Source organism: Hylobates moloch, unplaced genomic scaffold (genome assembly GCF_009828535.3).
Source record: "Hylobates moloch isolate HMO894 unplaced genomic scaffold, HMol_V3 SCAFFOLD_15, whole genome shotgun sequence".
Taxonomy (NCBI): domain Eukaryota; kingdom Metazoa; phylum Chordata; class Mammalia; order Primates; family Hylobatidae; genus Hylobates; species Hylobates moloch.
The window spans coordinates 78,814,021-78,832,848 of NW_026652290.1; the positions used below are offsets into that span (position 1 = coordinate 78,814,021).

Consider the following 18,828-nt stretch of genomic DNA (forward strand, 5'->3'; position numbering starts at 1 on the left):
ATTTTAATTCTATCATCCATCTTATCTGCTATATCCTCCAGCTTTATGTCATCCTAAAATTTGATTGGCATGCCTCCAATCTATTGGGACACTTAATGCAAATATTGTTTAGCACAGGATCAGGACCAGAGCCCTTTGACCTGACCCCTGAAACAGCCCTCTCACAAAGGTGACATCAAGTCCCACCAGCACTCTTTGGGGTGTGGTTGTGAAATTCATTGAGAAACAACCAGCCATGGTCACTGTTTTCATTTTGCTCAGTTGCTTTGCTGGAATAAAGATACAAATGGCTGAGCATTTCTCCGCTGGAAATGAATTGCTTCAAGTGATTACTACTGCCCCCTAAATGTCCACAAACTATCTTCTCATTAAGAATTTCTAGAAACTTGCTTTAATAATATCAATTTCAAAGTGTCCTAAGTCCACCTTTTCCCAGTTTCTGAATACTGGGAGACGGTTTGCTTTTCTCCTGTCACTTGGTATCATTACTCTATCCCATCATTTCCAATTTACCAAACAGTAGGCAGAGCAGATTCTTCCGTAACCTGGAATGTAATTCACCTGGGCCTACACTGGAGTCACCTGGGGGAGCTTCAACCCGCTGAGCTGCTCGTCCCACTCTAGGGATTCTGTTGAATTGCTTTGGGATCTGTCTGGGCATGGAATGCTAGGGCTCCCCAGGTGAGCTGTATTAAATGTAATTTGCTTCTCTTGGGTTTCAATTTCCTCTTAGTGGTTTTCACCCTTTGTACTTTGGAGCTATTTCTCTTTGGGGAAAAGTTGGAGGCAAAATAACAGGTCTGCTTTTTGACATTTTTTAACACAGTGGTTCTCAATCCTGGCTGTGCATAAAAACCAAACACAGCTATTTAGACACCTGAGCATCATCCTAGACCTGACGAATTGGAATCTCCAGACGTTGAGTTTTTAAAGCTCCATAAGTGATTCTGGTGGGCAGCCTGGTGGAGTCGCTCCATATAAATGCCGTGGGTCTCTTTCTTTCTTCTTTTAACAATTTCAAAAGGCCTGTTTTCGTTGTTGTCCAAAGGCCTGTTTAGAAGCCTAAGACCATTCTAGATTTGGCCTCCTCCAACACATAGCAAGTTCATGCTATATACTGGCATTCCTTCTCAGCTTCATGACTTCTTGGTCTATTTTATATTGGTATTTATAAAATCGGGATATCTGAGAACTCTCATGGAATCAGACTGGTTTCTTTAAATGCCGATCTGTGAGAGGTAGCTTAGTGGCGTAGCCTTCATGCTCTGTAGCCGGACTGCCTGAATTCCATGCCTGCTTCTCCAGTTACTAACTTTGTGGCCTTGGGCCAATTATGTAATCTCTGTGCCGCCATTTTCTCATCCATAAAATGGGGCCATTAGTAGTCCTCCCCATATATTTGTTATAAGGATTAAATGAAAGAATACAATCAAGTGGCGAGAACAGTAGGTGACATCGAGTAAATTATTGGCATTGTTCCTTCCTCAACATATCTAAGATCACAACTGTATGGTTAGAAGAAACAGAATTGTCTTTGGGATGATCCAGGAGAGAACTTTCTGTTTGGTCTCAGTTCACGGAATAATCATTGTTTCACCTAGGCCACCTGTGTGCATTTAGCTCCCATGCACATGAAATCTAGAACCAATTAGTTTTCACTGGAGGCAAATAGCCAAATATGTGATCCACCCAAAAGAACATTTCTGATTCTTTTTTGCCTTCCTGTGCTGTTTTCTCTTTCTTTCTTTTCACTGACATTACATTCATAGTAAACTTTATATATACTGGTGGGCCATCTTTAAACTTTCTGGAATAAGAAAGGAAAAACAAGGAAGGATTTTAGAAAAACAAGGAAGGAAGGAAGCAATTTTAGCTCTGCTGGCTAAAATTGCAGGCTGTAACACCATATCTCGGCTGGGTGTAGTGGTTCATGCCTGTAATCCCAGCACTTCTGATGGAGAAGGTAGGTGGATAGCTCGAGCCCAGGAGTTTGAGACCAGCCTGGGCCACATAGTGAGACCCTGTTTTTACAAAAAAAATACAAAAATTAGCCAGACACGGTGGCATGTGCCTGTAGTCCCAGCTACTCAGGAGGCGGAGGTGTGAGGTTGGCTTGAGTCCAGGCGGTAGAGGTTGCAAGACAGCCAAGATCATATCACTGCACTCCAGCCTGGGTGACAGTGCCAGATCTTATCTCAAAAAAAATTAAAAAGCATCATATCTCCTTTTCTCTCTAATGAGTGGGGCATGTGTGTGTCTTTGGGTGTCTGTGTTTGTTGTGTGTGTGCATAAACCTCAGTGGCATGTGGAGCCTGGGCACACCGGGAACTGAGGAGCCCAGCAAGCTGAGGGCTGCATGCCTCACCAGCTGATGCCACCTGTCGGGGACACAGACCCAGGGGTCCCAGGTCTTTGGAGTTGCCACAAAATGCCCCAATCTACATTTTCACTTCCATCTCTTTTTAAATGTTGCCTATAATTCGATTTAAAAAAGTTATCTCCTGGCTGAATGGGTCTCACAATCCTTCAGTTTGCGACCTTTACATTATTGAAAAGATTGCTGCTTCCACCTTTTAACGGAGAAGAAAATGAAGACCCACTTGCTTTTTAAGCACAATGGCACAAATGGCAGTTAAAATGGGAGGACACTTGGCCCACCATTCCCCAGCCCAACGGAAAGGGTCCTGGCAGCTAGGTGGCCCCTGTAGTCGTAGGGACAAGCTGCCCAAGCCTCAGGCCGGGCCTCACAGGCCCCTCCCCCACAATCTCGTTGGTTTCCTTGCTAAAACACTTCTGAGGGAAGGTTGCTTCATTGCTTTGGAGGCAGTCAGTAGACACACATATCTATTTTCTAAATGGACCAAATTCTCTCAGACCGCCAGGCATTCTGAACAATCAACCGCAGCTGAATTCTATCGGGTCTGCTGTTTGACGGCATTCAACTATTTCCCCTCTCCAGTCTCATTATTGTTTGCTAAACTATAAAAAAAATTTTTTTTACAAATTCCATTTGAGAAGTTACTTTAGGAAAAAAGAAAACTCTACTTCAGGTATTAGCTAATAGCAAACCTCCTCCCCTGCACCCAGCAAATAGAGATCAAAGGAGTTCAGCCAACTACTCTTTGTCTGGGAATTAGCTGGGGTCTATAGACACAGCTTTCAGGGATTGCCATCACAGAGGCAAGCAGGTGTCCCTGTTATAAAGAAGTTGCCACCAAACTTCTAACATGTGTTATGATGCTTTGAAACAAAACTTCAGGGCAACCACCCGAAGGTTCCTTTGGAAGGCAGTGCCAATTCAGAAACCTACAGAAGAAACGGAGGGCCCAGGACAGAGCCCCTTCGTGGCTCTTGCTCCTGCGAAAGTGGGGCATATGTTCCTTGTCTGCCATTGGTAAAGTGAGAAGCTTTTCAAGGAGACTTTCAATGCTGCTTCTATGTCTAAATTCCATGGCTCAATCATTTTAAAGAAAAGTAAGGAATATAAAGTAAGCTTCTTAAATGGGGTTCCCACCCCTGGAGCAAGGGTTGCCATTTTTTTCTGTGAAAGGCCAGGTAGTAAATATTTTAGATGTTGTGAGCCATATGGTCTCTGTCATAACCACTCTACTCTGCCACTGTAGCCCAAAAGCAGCATGAACCTGTGTAAATGAATGACCGTGGCTGTGTTCCGATAAAACTTTATGGGCACTGATGTTTGAATTTCATACAGTGTTCATGTGTCATGAAATAGTATTCTTCAACCATTAAAAAAATGTTGAAAGCATTCTTATTCTAGGGCTGCACAAAAGCAGGTGGTGGGCTGGATTTGGCCCTGGGCTGCAGTTTGCAGACTCCTGCCTCAAAGGATGGCTTCAGGGTTTCCATGAGCCTGGTAGAATATAGAATAGTGTACTGTGTTTATGACACCTTGGGGTTTTCCTGGAGACAGAGTTTACTGTATCAGATTCTCCAAGGGGGTAGTGTTACCACTGCTAAGTTAAGAACCACTGATTTAAACATTTCCCTTATAAAAAGCCTAGCTTTCTAAGTGGTACAATAACTGTCTCTGAGGAATCCACATAAAGGAGAAAGCCCTGAGAAGTATTTTCAGGACCTGAAGTGCCCCCTTTTGCTTAAGTCTTTCAGACCACAGGGGTCCCCAGCACGGGGCATCCCCTCTGGACTTGGTGACTATATGGTGCTCTGCGGGGAAGCCTGTCTCATGTAAAAACGGCTGAGAACACTCCCCTGGATGTGGACTGTGTATCTAAGCCTCTTTCCAGAGGTGTCTTCTAAGTGCAGGTGAAGTCAATAGTCTCAAAGCATTAGCTCCAAACACATTATGTCTCCATTCTTGTTAGTGAAGGAGGCATTTCTGGGCAGCTCTGAGGGATGGCGCTTATTCCTACTCCTCAAACCCTCCCGGGCCCGCCCAGGCCTGCCCAGGCCCACACCTATGCACTCCTTTGGCTGTGACACGTTGATTCTGAAATTTGGTAACAAAAATATAAAGCATACATTCCAGCCACATGGGGCCACCTGATTATGGACGAGTCCACATCGTCCATCCAGTGCACACTGGCCCCAGATGACATCCAGTCTGGTATTTAGAAATGGCCTGGATATGTCGCTAAGTGCCCTAGGAGTCTTGGCTCCCGCAAGAGGCTGGCAGTGCCTTGGGGGAAAGAGGGCCTGGGGCTTCTGACACTAGCAGGGCCCAGCTCAGCCTGGCTTTGCAGGCTCCCGGCTAATGGAATGAACCCTGCAGAGTCTCTGGAGGACGGCAGAGAGCCACAGCCGTTCTCTCCACCGTTGAGCCCACCGGCCCTCCAAGAGTCCAGCTGAGAGGATGCTGCATGGGAGCTCTGAAACCATTCCTGAGGCCACTCAAGGGACGTGTCTGCTGCTGTACAGGAAAGGAAATGCCTCTTCCTGGGGGAATGATCCCCAAACCAGGCTAGTCCCCTCCTATATATACCTTGACCCTTGTGCCGGGGTTCTGTTTCCTGGTACTCCTCATAACTGGAGCTAAAGGATGACTCAGTCCGAGATGTCTTTTCCACTGGACTGGAGCTCCACTGGGCATCTGCCTTGTGTTTTTAGCACCAGCTCAGTGCCTGGGACAGCCTTAGCTTCTTTAGGAGGAAAACATAACAAAGCTGCAGATGGAGATTCTGCCAGTGCTTTGATGCCTTCAACACCAGGCTCTTGTAACCTCACACCCACTCCACAGGGAGGAGAGTGCTGTGATCACATCTCCGTTGTAAAGATGGGGAAATGGTCTCAGAGGCATTAGACATCTTGTCTAATGTGCAGGCTGGGCAAGAGGTGGGGTCAGGACTTGGAATCAGCTTGTTCTGACCCCGAGGCTGTGCCCCTGGCATGCACTATCCTGCCTTCCATGATGAACTGCCAGGAGGCATCAATGCAGCCGTCTGCACAAAGACACGCAGCACTGTGCCCAGCACAAGCTGCCAGTTCAATGGTTTCTGTCAATAGCGGTGTTGCTGTGTTAACATCAAACAAACAACTGCATTCTGCCGTGTACCCCTCACAGTGCAAGAGGCCACCATCCCCACCAAGTCTTTTGGGGTTATTTCGTAGACATTAGGGGCACCCCAGGAGACGCCTGGGACAGAACACGATGCAGAAAATGCTGTGTGGCTATCCAGGAATAAAGAGCCTTAGGAGGAGAGAGTACCCTGCCTGCCCTGGCTTGCCTGGGGCCTGAGCTTGCTGAGCCAGGCCCTGCAGTGAGCTGGCCCCCCGCAGCGGGATGTGCAGTGGCAGGACCCGAGCCTGGCGATGCAGCAGGAGCCTGTGTCTCCAGCTGGAAGTGGGTAAGAAAGCAGTGGCAACTTGGACTCATTCTGCTTCTAACTGGGGGCCCGTTTTCATTTATCATCTACTTTTCAAAGCCGTGTTATTGCTGACAGCTGTTGGGTTTACCATTCCGGGGATATTTTTGGTATCCAAAGAAGAAACTTTCCAGTCTGGCCCTGCAAAGGCCCAGTTCCTCCACTTACCAATCTCTCCCCCACTTATTTAGGAAAATGTTCTAGACAGAGATCAGTTCTCTTGGCCCGGGAGTTATTATTGTACTGCCTGTGAAATGGGAACTGTAAACATTCTAATACGTGCCTCTCAACTCAAGATGAGGTCACCCACCTTCTCTCACCATTCAACAATAATTTCAGGTTTCCTAATGCAGGATCTTATGACCCCAAATTCCTGGGCATACACTGGAACTGATCTTGAGCCATAAAAGGTGAGAAGAGAATTTTGAGATAGGGCTGAAAAAAACACTGTAGATTGGGGAATTCATTTGTTCATTCCACAAATGTAGATTGAATACCTACTATGTGCCAGGAATTGTTCTAACTGCTGGGGATGCACCTGTGAGCAAAACAGATGTAACTCTCCGTTGATTGCTAATTGCTAATTACTGTGCATTACTCATTGTTGACGCTGGCTGATGAACACATGGGGACTCATTCAATGATTTGCTCTACTTTTATATATATTTGGCAATTTCCATACTAAAGTTAAAATTATAAGTCCCAAATCTCAAAAACATGATGCGGAGTGAAAGAAGGCAGACACAAAAAAAGTACGTGCTATGTGGCTCCATTTATAAGAAACTCTAGAAAAGACGAATCTAATCTCCAGTGACAGAAAGCAGACCAGGGTTGCCTGGGCAGGAAACTTCTTGGGAGGATGGAGGTGTTCTATATACTTATTGTGCTGGTGGTCACATGGGTGTATACATTTTTCAAATGCATCAGAATGTGGACTTGAAATGGGTGCATTTATTCTATGTAAATTTTATTGCAATAAAATTGATTAAAAAACCCTGCAAATCCCTGCTCTCACATGGCTGGGGCTGGAAGAAATCTTAGGGATTACTTAAGTCCCTCATTTTACAGGAAAGGAGCAGAGAGATTCAGTGAATTTCTCAGCATCTCGCAGATAGTAACAGTGGGGACCAGCACCCAGTTCTGTCCAGCACTTCCCCTTAGCTCACTGCCTGTGATACAAGGTGGGTGCTTCAATCTGAAGTGCCACATTTTGGGGTGACTGTCTTCTCAATTATTTGATTGAACACCCACGCCCCAGGTCCCTATAGTCTGAGTCTGCCACGCCTCCCAGGAAGACTGCAAATCCTGTTACTGCCAACGCTAGCTGAGATGTCAGCTGCTGAGCTGGGGGAGGTAAGGAGTGCGGCTAAAGTCCTAGGTCAGGGTCTGGTTTATTTTCTAAGTCATCTCAGTTGATAAGCCCTACTCTGGAGGGCTTATCTTTCCATCTCCTTACTTAAGGCAAATATATTTCATATTTCCCTGGCCTAGCCATTCGCCACCTTCTTTCACACCTAGCTGGGCTCTCACACCTGAAATACTCCATTGACATCCAAGCTCTGTGCTCCAAGAAAGCTGCTGTTGAGGTGGAGTAGGTCCAGAAAGGAGTAGCCGGAGGAACATGGAGGGTGAAGGGCTGCTGCTATGTGGCCGGGCCTTCTCACAGCGAGGAGACCGAGGTTGATCTGGAAACTTAACGAACCTTCACAAACCTACTGTGTATTAGTCAAATCCCAGAATTCCAGAATAACAATGGAATGTTAAGTTTAGGCCGAACCTAATTCTGTTACCATCCCCCTCCCCAGCACAAACAATGGGAAGTAAAGAGGGCACTGATACCCCTAGTGCAAAACTGATTTCCCAGAGTGTCTCTTCTCCATGACATATATGCCTCTGGAGATCAAAGGTCCTCCACTCGATGTGGGCAGAACACCACCCCCTCCTCCCCCGTCAGCTTGCAAAGTGCCCCTTGGTGCCTGTACCCTTCAGGGAACAAATGCTGGCTGGAGGGCCGAGCCCCCCTGTGAGGGAGGGTTGAGGCTCTGTCTGCCTTCACTTCAATACACATGAACCAGGCTCTGACCCCTGTCCCTCCTGACAGCCAGACCACCCTTTAGTCCTCTCCGCAGAGATGGGCAGGAGGGCATTGCTTATCCAGCAGTGCAGCCCCGCTTGGACAGGATCTTCTGCAAGACCCAAGATGAGAAGGGGGCTGACACAGGCTCTCAGGACCCACAGAAACCCTGGCTCCCAGCCTGTTTGGGGAGGCCCTCTTCTCTCTGCCCTCAAACCTTGAAAGGCAAAGCTCCAAATTCCTCTCCCAAATGAGCATCCTGTTAGGAGTCAGGTGCCGGATTTTACCCTACTGCCTATTATCCCTTAAGTATTTTGCGTTACCAAGTCTTCTGCCATCGAAGCTTTTCACGGTGGCGATGTTAGGGTGATGGCAGAAGATTCTTTCCTTGCCTTTGTCAAGCTTCTCCCTCTAGCGCTTCAGGCAGGGCTTCACAGAGGGCGCGAAGGACATGTTCAACAAACCCTTGTTGAATATAACTGATCTGAATCTCGCCTTTCCCTTTCTCCTTTTACGCCTTTTCGCAGATAGTTCTTTCTTCCTGACCCCTCCCAGCTTTCTGTCAAGTTCCAGCTCCTCTAGGAAACATTCCCTGATTCCTTCTGCTGTCCTCTGCTTTGATCAGGCATGGCCTAGGAAGTCCTCCCATGCTCCCAGGTGAGTTGTGTGTGTGTTACTTCAAGTGCAGGTGGGTCTGGGAGGAGATTAAGTTCAAGAAACACTAGTCTGATGAACCCAGGAAGGCATATACCAAAGTAAACAGCCATTAAGACAGAAAGAAAAGCTTAGGAGCTTATAAAAGTGCCCAGCCAAGCCCAGGCCAGCCCAGGCCTCAAACTCTTCCCTGGAGTTGGGGGTAGGGGATGAAAATGATGTGTTCGTCGGCCCTCCCAACCCCAGGCCACAGGAACGTTCCTGCAATCAGAATTCTCAAATGGCAAAATTCCTGCAATCAGAATTCTAAAATGGCGAAATCACTTGTCCAGAGTCAAAGATGCTCCACTGAGGCTGTTTGGCTTAGAAATATGTGGGAGCCTGCTGTGCTGGAACAGGGTCTCACTGGTGACTGCTACCGCTTCAAGGCTGGGGTGCTGAGAGCCACACAGCTGTACCCAGCAAAAACACTACTGAGAATGAAGGCAGGGAACGTCAAGGTGGTAAGCATGGTCACAGAGTAAAAGCAGGGGACCGGGGGGCGGGGTGGGGGTGGTTGCTGAAAATGTGGCAGAACTTGGGGTGCCATCCTAAGAGGCAAAAAGGGCTGGGAATGCTGGCACCTGGGGTGAGTCACCCTCGCAGTACCTCCCTCCCCTTGGCACTCCCCAGCTCATACCAGTGGCGGTGCTGGAATGACACCCCCGCAGGCGCCTCAGCATTCTGAACTGTGCTCCTTCCCTGCCTTCAGATGCTTTCTGCCCTGTAATGGCTGGTGCCTTGCTGGATGGTGCCATCCCCTCATCTGAACTCCCGGCCCCTCAGCCCCTTTGGGACAGGAGTGTTGTCCAGTCCAGCCTCCCTTGGCCTCAGGCTCCTGTTGTCCTCCTCACTATCAGCATCAACACCATCCAAGTGTTCACCTGTATCAGGCACTGTGCTACTCATTTCAGGTAATTAGGTTTGTTGACGCTTCACAGCAACCCCAGGTGGTAGATATTTATAACCCCCATGCTATGATCAGCAGATCGAGGCTCAGAGAGAAGTGGTGACTTTCTCAATATCCCGCAGCCCAAATTAGAACCTGGTTGCATCTGATTCCAAAGCCCAGACTCCAAACATCACACCAGCCTCCTGCAATTCTTAACTCTTGATTCTTGGAGTTTGGGGATGAGAAGAAAAGGCCAGGGTAGGGGTGGTGACTGGAGAGAGGGGAATTAAAATTCATTGAGAATCTACAGTGTGCAAAGTAGCTTAGACTTATTCTATTCCTGTTTACAATTCTTTTTGAGACAGGATCTCACTTTGTCACCCAGGCTGGAGTGCAGTGGCATGAACATGGCTCACTACAGCCTCAATCTCCTGGGCTCAAGCGATCCTCCCACCCCAGCCTCCCAAGTAGCTGGGACTACAAGTGCATGCCACCACGCCTGGCTACTTTTTGCGTTTTTTGTAGAGACAGGGTTTTGCCGTGCTGCCCAGGCTTGTCTCGGACTCCTGAGTGCAAGTGATCTGCCTGCCTTGGCCTCCCAAAGTGCTGGAATTACAGGTATGAACCACAGTACCCAGCTATTCCTGTTAATAATTCCATGAAGGAAGAATTCTCATAGTATCCCAATTTTACAGATAAGGAGGCTCAAGGAAGCCAGAGGTCCAGGGGTGAGGTGAATTCTGAGTGTCACATGGCTTTCCTGTGAGAGCAATTTTATTCCAACCCAAGTCTCTCAGAAGCCAAAGCTAGTATCCTGTCCACTGTACCATGCCACTCGCTGGGTCAACCACCAAAAACAGGTTTCTGGACTTTTCCCATGCCCTCCGGCCCTGGATCAGAGCCCTGGCTCTTGGAGGGATCTTGTAGCCTCTTGGATGGTAAGGGCTCTTGTAGCCTCTTGGATGGTAAGCCGCTTGGATGTGGTGGACACGGTCCAGGGGGATGTCCTCATGAGGGGCTGCAGAACCCAGCCTTGCTCCTGCCCCAGCTCTGCCAGGACAGAGGATGAGGATGGTGTCATGACTGGCCTCCATCATCACAACCCATGTTATCAGGTGGTCCCTAGGCAGGTGGGCTGGCTTTAGGGGAAGGGGCTGCCAGTTCAACAGGGCTCCTCCTCAGGTCGCTAAGTTGGTGAAGTGTGCGGGTCTCGAGCCCACTTCCCAGGTTTTCTGTCAGCACAGCCCAGTCATGCAGGAGCATGCAGGAGAGGCCTCCCTCGGGGGTCCCGCCATGCAGCGCGGATGGCTGGATGGAAACGGATCATGAGGTTGAGAGGGGCCTCTATGTCACCGGGCCTGAGGGCTCACCTACCTGGAGAGACTCCCCACTCTGGAGGCCTTACCTTAAAGAGGGACATTCACACTGAAGCAAACTTGAAAAGAGAGAACATGTACACAAAGAGAAGTTTACTTGGCCAGCATTTCCCTCATTGCCTCTGGCTTTCACTGAGGACAACTAGGTTTCTGGGGAGGCAAATCTCTCCCTCCTATGCTGGCTTCCCCCCACTCCAGTGCTGAAGCCCTGGGAGCCAGAGCCTCAGAGCTGAACGCTTTTGAGGGGAAGGAATGGGTACACAGCGGAGAAGCCAGGAGTGAGCAGAACATCCCCAAGATCTGCAAGGTCAGATGATGCCCTTCAACCACACCAAACACATCGCTCTACCCCTCCAGTCCCCAAACAAGGCAAGCCCACCAGTAACACAAAAGCGAAATGTGCTACTGTTATTGGCAATTAGACAATGCCATCATCTTGGGATGAAATCCCCAATGGCATAGACCAGTGAATTCTAGGGTTGAAGATATTGTCAGCATCAAAGGCTTTGGCTCCAGCCTTGCTGGCTTTCTTGTCTCCCCAACCCCTCAGAGCTGGAGTATTTGCCACCAAACAGCCCCCTACTGTGTGTCCTTGCTCTGAAGCAAGCCACCTCCGGAAAATTGATTTGAGTACATGATGGTGCAAAGTCTTTGGTTTGGTGTTGATGGCACATCGCTTGCACAAACTCAGTTCATTATGTGGGCGGACAGAGGGTGAACAAGAGGAATACAAAAGGGAAAGTGAGGGAGAGTACGTAAGAGAGCTGAGAGAACGAAAGACAGGAAAGTCTCCACGCTGAAGCAGAGGCCACTGAAAACTGCACTGGGTGGGGGTTAGTGCAAAGGGATGTTGGCCTGTAGTCAGGAAACCCAGCTGGACTAGTGACAGCTGGTGAGTCAGGGCAGGGGTTAGACAAGGGAGGCTTAGGAGCCAAGGGAGCAGAAATCTCAGCTTAGCAGACATCTCAAGAAGGCAAAAGCCTGGGGGGAATAGAAGCCAACTGAGGTATGTGATGGAACCTGACCAGAGGCCAAATTCCAGCTATGAATCTGGACAATCTCCTTGGTGATAGCTTCAGAGGGGCGAGGCTTCCTGTGCAGGAATGGAAGTCAGGCCTGAAAGCTGTTGTGCCGTTGCATCCTCAGCCTCTGTGGTGGTGACCCAGGGGCCCCCAGCCTCTAGCAAGCCAGCCTGGGCAGAGTACAGCCTTGTCGTGCCTGGCAGGTTCTTCCACGAAGGGGCTCTGTCCTTGTAGTGAGAGTGGAGAGGGTCAGGAGCTCTGGAAAAATCTGCCACCGCATCCTGGCTCTTGTAAGTGACATGACCTCTCCCAGCCTCACCTCCAGCACCAACCAGCTGGCAAAACCAGGTCCTCCTTGTATCAGACAGGCAGGGCACCCCCCAGGTCACCCAGATTCAGTATGGCCATCTGAGGAGTGGGGTAATTCAGGTTTCTGGAGACTGGTGGCATTCTAGTATGATGCCAAAAGGGCATGGCTTGGAAGCAAGTGGAGATAACCCAAGACAGGAAACCTGGAGCTCCCTCAGGGGCTTCAGGCACTTGACTGAGTCACCCTGGAGGTATTCAGTTTTACCAGATTAGGGCACTTGTACAGCTGCTTTGCTTGCTTGTTTAAACACACGCCCAATATCTCCTTGAGGCCACCATCAAATTGCAAGGCTGATGGTGTTTGCTCACAGACTTGATCCTTTCCCTTCTCACAGTGTCTTGCCTTTGACCTGGAGTCTGTCAAAGACCCAGGACCAACAACTGCACACTGTCTCTGGCTGCTTGTGATCTGGTGACTTGGAGGCTTTTTCCCAATGTCAGGATCTAAACCAGTTTTCCTCTTCCCTCTGTCAAAGCTCTTTCTTTCCCAGCTCTGCTAGGAAGGCATCTCACATGTCCTCAAGTTATTTGATACCTTAAGTCCAAGGAAATCCTGTCTTGTGATGGCAATCTGCCCCCAGAATAGAAGCCACTTCACCACAACCTCTGTGGGGTGCCCCTCAGCTTCCCCGTGTCTCTCAGTGGCCTCTGTGGGGATGTGCCTCAGCTTCCCCGTGTCTCTCAGTGGCCTCTGTGGGGTGCACCTCAGCTTCCCCGTGGCTCTCCAGTGGCCTCTGTGGGTGGCCATCTGTTTTGCCTATGGTAACGCTGACTCTGCTCATGCAGCACGGAGTTGTCCTCACTGCTGGCACCTGAGCTAGGCAGGCACCCACATCCCTGGGGTCAACCCTGAGTTGGTTACAGGGGTGCGATGGCGTATGAAAACCTCAAGTGGGTTTTCCCGTTAGTCTTTTGAGGCTTTCTGAGATGAGAAATGCAGTATGTGCATCACTGCCATGGGCTTTAATCCTATTTAAAATTTATTTCTGCTCTTTCTACACAAGCCCACGGATGACTTAGGCTGGGGTCATTGACATTTTTCAGAAAACAGCTTTTGACTTAGGGACAGATTTGGGTCACTTTTCCAACCTGCTAACTAGATGCGGACTACTCTCTTTTATTTTTTTCCCCAATTTTGGTATTTCTCCTAAGAGAAATCTCTAGTGCCAAGGTTGTAAATGTCAGATATTTAAATAACTTGAAAAAGTCTTTAAAGACCAGCAGCTGAGAACTCTCTAAGGATCAACATTACTCAGCTCCAAGTGTGGTCAGAAACACCTCTTACACAAGGTCAGCTTTCCATTTTAGCCTTCCTTTTTCCAGGTGTTCTAATTCTCTCCTCCTAACTGAATTCAAACCTACCTAATCAATACCCTCTCCTCTGACCCCGCCCCCCTCCACAGCATTGAGCCTTGAGGTTAACTCTGAAGGTTTGGGGAGGCAGGGAGAGTGGGAACATGCACAGGAGATCATTTCAAGGCAATGATGAAGTCAGTCTTTAGGAAGTCTGACCGAGACAGTTTTGAAATTAGTGGGAGCCCCTGGACAGCCCCATCCTTTCTCTTTGCCATCCTCTCAGGGGGTGATAAGGACCCTGAAAGCTTCCTTGACCCTCCAGGCAAAAGAAAACAAACAGGATCTTTCTGGCTCTTTAGTCCCAAGGGGGAGCTCTCAAGAGGCCCAAGGACGGAAAGCACAGGTCCCTTGTACTCTAGACATCCAGGCAGAGGTGGACTCCTGCCTGACCCCTGACCCAGGGATATAGTTCCTCCTGCTGGCTCCCAGGCCCCCTCATACCCCTGCCCACAGGAGCACCTTCACTTCTGGCCAGGGAGAGCTTTAAGGGGCTCCCTGCCTGTCTGAGGCAAGGCAACGCCTGCGTGTTAGTGGAGTAAGTCATGTGCCTGCCTCCCTCCTGGTTTGTCCTTCCCTCTCTTCCTCTCTCCTCTCTGTCTAGGTTTTTCCCCATCCCTCAGACCCATACCTGTTCACCTCACTCCTGTTCTTCATACCCTTCCTGCCATGTGCTGCTCAAAGAGGGATGCCTCTCAGAAGGCCTGCACTTTCATTGGCTAAAGTCTCAAACTAAAAGTTGGGAGCCCCAGTGAGGAATTCCTGTGACGGGAAGGGCTTTGGCAGTGTTCTGGAATCTACTATACCTCAGGGAGAGACGATTCTTCATGAATCCACACTCTAAAACTTCCTTTGTGCCTTTTATGATTAAGGTTCTTCCCTACTTCCTTCCCACCCCGTGGCCTCTCAACAAAAACCCGCTGGCTTCCTCTGCCACACCCCAGACCCTCTCTCTTCTCACACCCCTTGCTGACGGTTCCCCCTGGGGCTTCACTGGTCCTCCCCACTCTTCCCCAAGCAGGAAGGGGATGTTCCTCCATCTCTGCCGGTACAGCAGGGGCCTGGTGCTCTGTAAGCCTGGTTTAATGTGGTTTTGCTGAGACCTGGAGACTCAAGTTTAAGTCATCTTGTAGCCCTGCACTGATAATCCCCTCAGCTTCAGTCTCATCCTGTGTTTCTATTAGTTGGGCCTGGATTCTTCACTTAGCACTACTTCTCATTTTTCTTTGGGTTGATTAACTTAGATTAAATAGAAGTTAAAATTCACCCTACCATCCGAGCCTTTAGTTTCTCCTCCTCCTTTTTTAGGCCTCTGGGTCCTACTTCCCCTATTTTGCCAGTGGCACAGTTAATCCTGTCCTTAAAGGTGACTTGCAGAGGCCCTCAGCCCCCAGTGATCGGGCAGGTTGGCATGTGCAGGGAGCCCTGTGGCAGCAGGGGACAGTAGGCCCAGGGAGCTTAGACTCTAAGCCCTCCTGGCTTGGAATGGTGGGCCTGGAGCTGTGGTGGAGATGGGCTGAAGAGGAAGTGATATTTACAAAGAAAGAAGGTAAACCTAAATCTGGGCTGTCCCAAGCTTGTGCTATCCAGTGAAAACATGAAAACCAAAGGAGGAAGCAAATGAGCAGTGGTGACGGGACCAAGCATCCAGGGATATTCAACCCCACGTGCTCGAGTCTGGCTGAGGCCTGGACCACACCCGTCCACTGACACTATCCCCCACCCCCACTCCCACTCCCACCGTGGAAGATTTCTAAGAATCACAACATTGTCAATAACGGCTCCCCAGAAAATCTCCTTGAATAGAATGGAATTCCTCTCTGATGGTTCACAAGGCACAGGAAGGTCTTTTCTGCACTTGGAGAAGGGGAGCGGGGGCTCATCTGACAGTATGCTGGGTGACTGAGGGCTGACTGCCTGATGGCAAGTCTTCCCTGCCTGGGACCCCAGTTCCACAGCCCCACAGCACTGGGGCTCCTGCCTAATAAACTCTTACATGGCACACCCCCTTCACCTCCCAGCAAGCCTGCCAGCTGGCTACCTCAATTTTCAGTCTGAATGACTGACTGCTTCAATGGGCTACAACACAACAGAATTAAGATACACACACTGTAACTTTAAGGACTGCAACATGACCCTCGCCCCATTCCAGCAGAAGGCCACTGCCAGGACATGGTCTTTATTCTGTGAGTCAAGCCCAGATTGAAAGCTCTGAGCTTCAACTGCCCTGTGTTACATGCCCCCTCCAACCGGCATCACAGCAGGCCTGAGAATCTGGAAGGAGGAAGGGAAAGTGCGGCAGAGAAGGGAGAGGGTATCTCACAGAAATGCGCTTTTACGCAGTGGGCCTCCCAGAAGCTACCCCCAGGACCATCCTTCCCGCTACCAGTCAGTGAATTCCAGCTTCATGCTCTGTGCTAGTTCCATGGAATGACCACGGCTATTATTTAGTTAATATTTTCCTTTAAACTGACCCATTTAGAAAACAAACCCAGTTCTGCATAAAGAAACTTTATGTCTCTACCATACATGGAAAACTAGCATCATTTGTCATTGTCAATCAAAATAAACACATTGAATCTCTATTAAGACAAAAGGTGTTCTGTGGCCTGTAAATCATCATCTTGGGTGCTGCTGTAGTAGGTTACATATTTTCAACAGTAAACACTTGGGGGCCTAAAGACACTGTCTTAAGGAGAGCCTCAGCCACCTCTGGTCTTTGTCGTTTTTGCTGTAACATGCGTCCCCTGACCACTTCCTGGGTGCACGCAGCCTGTCCCGCAAGTACCTGGGCCCGACCCAGTGTGCTGAACACGCACGGGGACCAACTTACAATGCGTGGTTTGAAGGGTGGCTTGATCTTCTTCTGCTCCAGGAGCACCCAGTCAATCTCTTTGAAGAATGGGTGCTGCTTGATGGCGTCCTCACCATTCTGTGATGCCACACAGCCCAGGCGCTTGTGGGGATTCTTCGTCATGAACTGCAGGGATGAGGACAGAGTCAGAATTAGTGACAAAGGCCTGGCCAGCACAGGCTGTGAGGGACAGATGGAGATCGGCCAAGGCAGCATTTTCAGCATTGCCTCCCAAGTCTGTTCTTGGCACTTTCAAGGGCCATATCTGTTGGGTTTTCTTTAACTCTTATATAGAATTGACTACGTCCCAGTCACCGTTCTAGACATAGTACATATATCAACTCGTTTCATCCTAATGCCCTACGAGGTACTATCATTGTCTCTATATTATAAACGAGGCACTAGAAGCACACAGAGGTCAGCTAATTTGTCCAAAGTCACCCAGCTAGCAAGGGACCAAGCTGGGATTATGAACTCTGGCTCTTACTGACTCTCTGATCCCCCTCAGATTCTCAGGTCTTCTCATCAGGGAGACTGAGGTCTGATACACTCATTTACACGGAGAGGTCAACAGTCCTTTTTGAGATAAGGAATAAGGACCAGGTAACTGATCAAATGCATTAATACCCCCTCCTGCTCCTTTCCTATTCCTGGACCCAGCCCCTCTCCACTGTTTTTATGTTTGAATTTGCAATCTTGACACAAAATGCCCATGAAGGTCAAAAGATACAAAACAAGAAAAAGAAAGGCTTATTCCTTTTCAATGCTTGTAGGGGAAAATCACACTGATGTGTTTTATATTTTCTGGGTGGTGTCTGGTGATCCCTACACACCCAGGTGAACTTGTTATTCCTATTAAATGAGTCAGTCCTGAGGGTAAACATTAATTGAGCACACGTATACCAATAAAACCTTGGGGAAAAAAAGTGCCAGTAGGTGGAAATATTTCTGATAGCTACCTGAAATAACGGCATGTATGTGTTGTATGTGTATGTGTGTTAGAGACAAAATGTCACATTTCATAGTGTGAAGGCTGAATATCTATCTAAACAGAGGAACTTGAGAGAGTAAACTATAATCCAAAGGAATACATCTTTGGTAGAATTTCAGGCTTCATCAGCAAGGGAGACAGCCTCTAACTATTTCTTGCCTGATGCCCTTGGAACCAAAGCACCTGGCCTCGAGTTCAATGCGACTGGAGGGGACAGCCCCAGATAAAGAGTGAAAGGGGTGGAGAGTAGATGTGAGTCAGGAATGGTACCAGTGCGCCTCATCTTTCTCATCTACAAGTCAGCAAGGTGACCCCCACTTTAACACCTTGGATGGCCCCCACCATGAAGTCCATACTCCTCAGTTTGGCACCCAGGAGCTCCTGAGCCTGAACCCTGTCTACCTTGCTGTCCTTTTGCATTCTTTCTTCCCTCTGGTTGAATGTCCTTCTCCAGTCTCTAGGCCTCCTCTAGGAACTACTCAAAATGCTACCTCCTCTGTGAAGCCTCCCCAGATTCCCTCCTCTGCTGATACCTTAGATCCCATGCTTCCGGTTTATTTAAATTATAATTTGTCTAAACATCTCCTCCCCTTGGTGAGCTCTATGATTTAGGAATTTGTCTTATCTGCCCCAAACCTGGCCCAGTGCCTGGTTCCCATTGTATACTCAGTAAATTGTGATGATGGAGTGAGGGGCTAAAGGCTGGGCCTCAGGGCATAGTGCTGAGGGAGGGAGACTGTGGCACAGCCACATACTGTTGCACAGGTTGTGCACTGCATACTTCTATGATACAAATGGCCTTCTCTAAAGTTCTGCATCACCTTCACATAGGCAGTAGCCCTCGGAGACGCAGCTCAGTGGCTAGAGTCATGGAAATCCTGGTCTGGCCCTGCAGTCAAGTGACAGTGTGAGGAAATGAAGTGTTTTGAGGCCAAGGGTGTAGTAGACTCCTCACTTCCTCAGCTCCTCCCATCCTCCCTTTTCTGGGAGGGGAAGTATCAGGGTCAGGGATAAACGTAGAGGTTTGGGCATCTTAGGAAGCTGCCCCTGAGCCAGAGGCTCTTCTCAGTGGGAAGATGCTCTTCTCATGAACGTCTCACCCTCACAAACTGGTTAACCGGTTAGGCACGACTTCTAACTTCTGGATCTCTGTAGGTCAAGGTTTCTCAGCCTTCATGCTATTAACATTTTTGACTGGATACTTCTTTGCAGGGTGGGTGGGGGGGGTGCTGTCCTGTGCATTGCAGGCAGTTTAGCAGCCTCCATGGCCTCTACCTACTACATGCCAGCAGCACCAAAAATATCTCCAGACATTACTGAATGTCTAAGGGAACAGGACAAAATTGCCTCTAGTTAAAGGCCAC

At 48.8% G+C, this 18,828-nt stretch overlaps 1 protein-coding gene across 2 annotated transcripts in view; it reads right to left on the reverse strand.

Moving 5' to 3' along the window:
- PRKCE (protein kinase C epsilon) overlaps positions 1–18,828 on the reverse strand; it is a 534,020-nt gene that overhangs the window by 11,078 nt on the left and 504,114 nt on the right. Inside the window, exons 14-15 of one of the 2 annotated variants that reach the window (XM_032176940.2) lie at positions 16,453–16,599; positions 10,905–10,934 (exon numbers count right to left, since the gene is read on the reverse strand). In XM_032176940.2, coding sequence (XP_032032831.1) covers positions 10,920–10,934; positions 16,453–16,599 — 162 coding nt within the window. In that variant the 3' untranslated portion in view covers positions 10,905–10,919. The remainder of the gene's footprint in view (positions 1–10,904; positions 10,935–16,452; positions 16,600–18,828) is intronic. The other variant, XM_032176939.2, reaches the window with a different exon arrangement.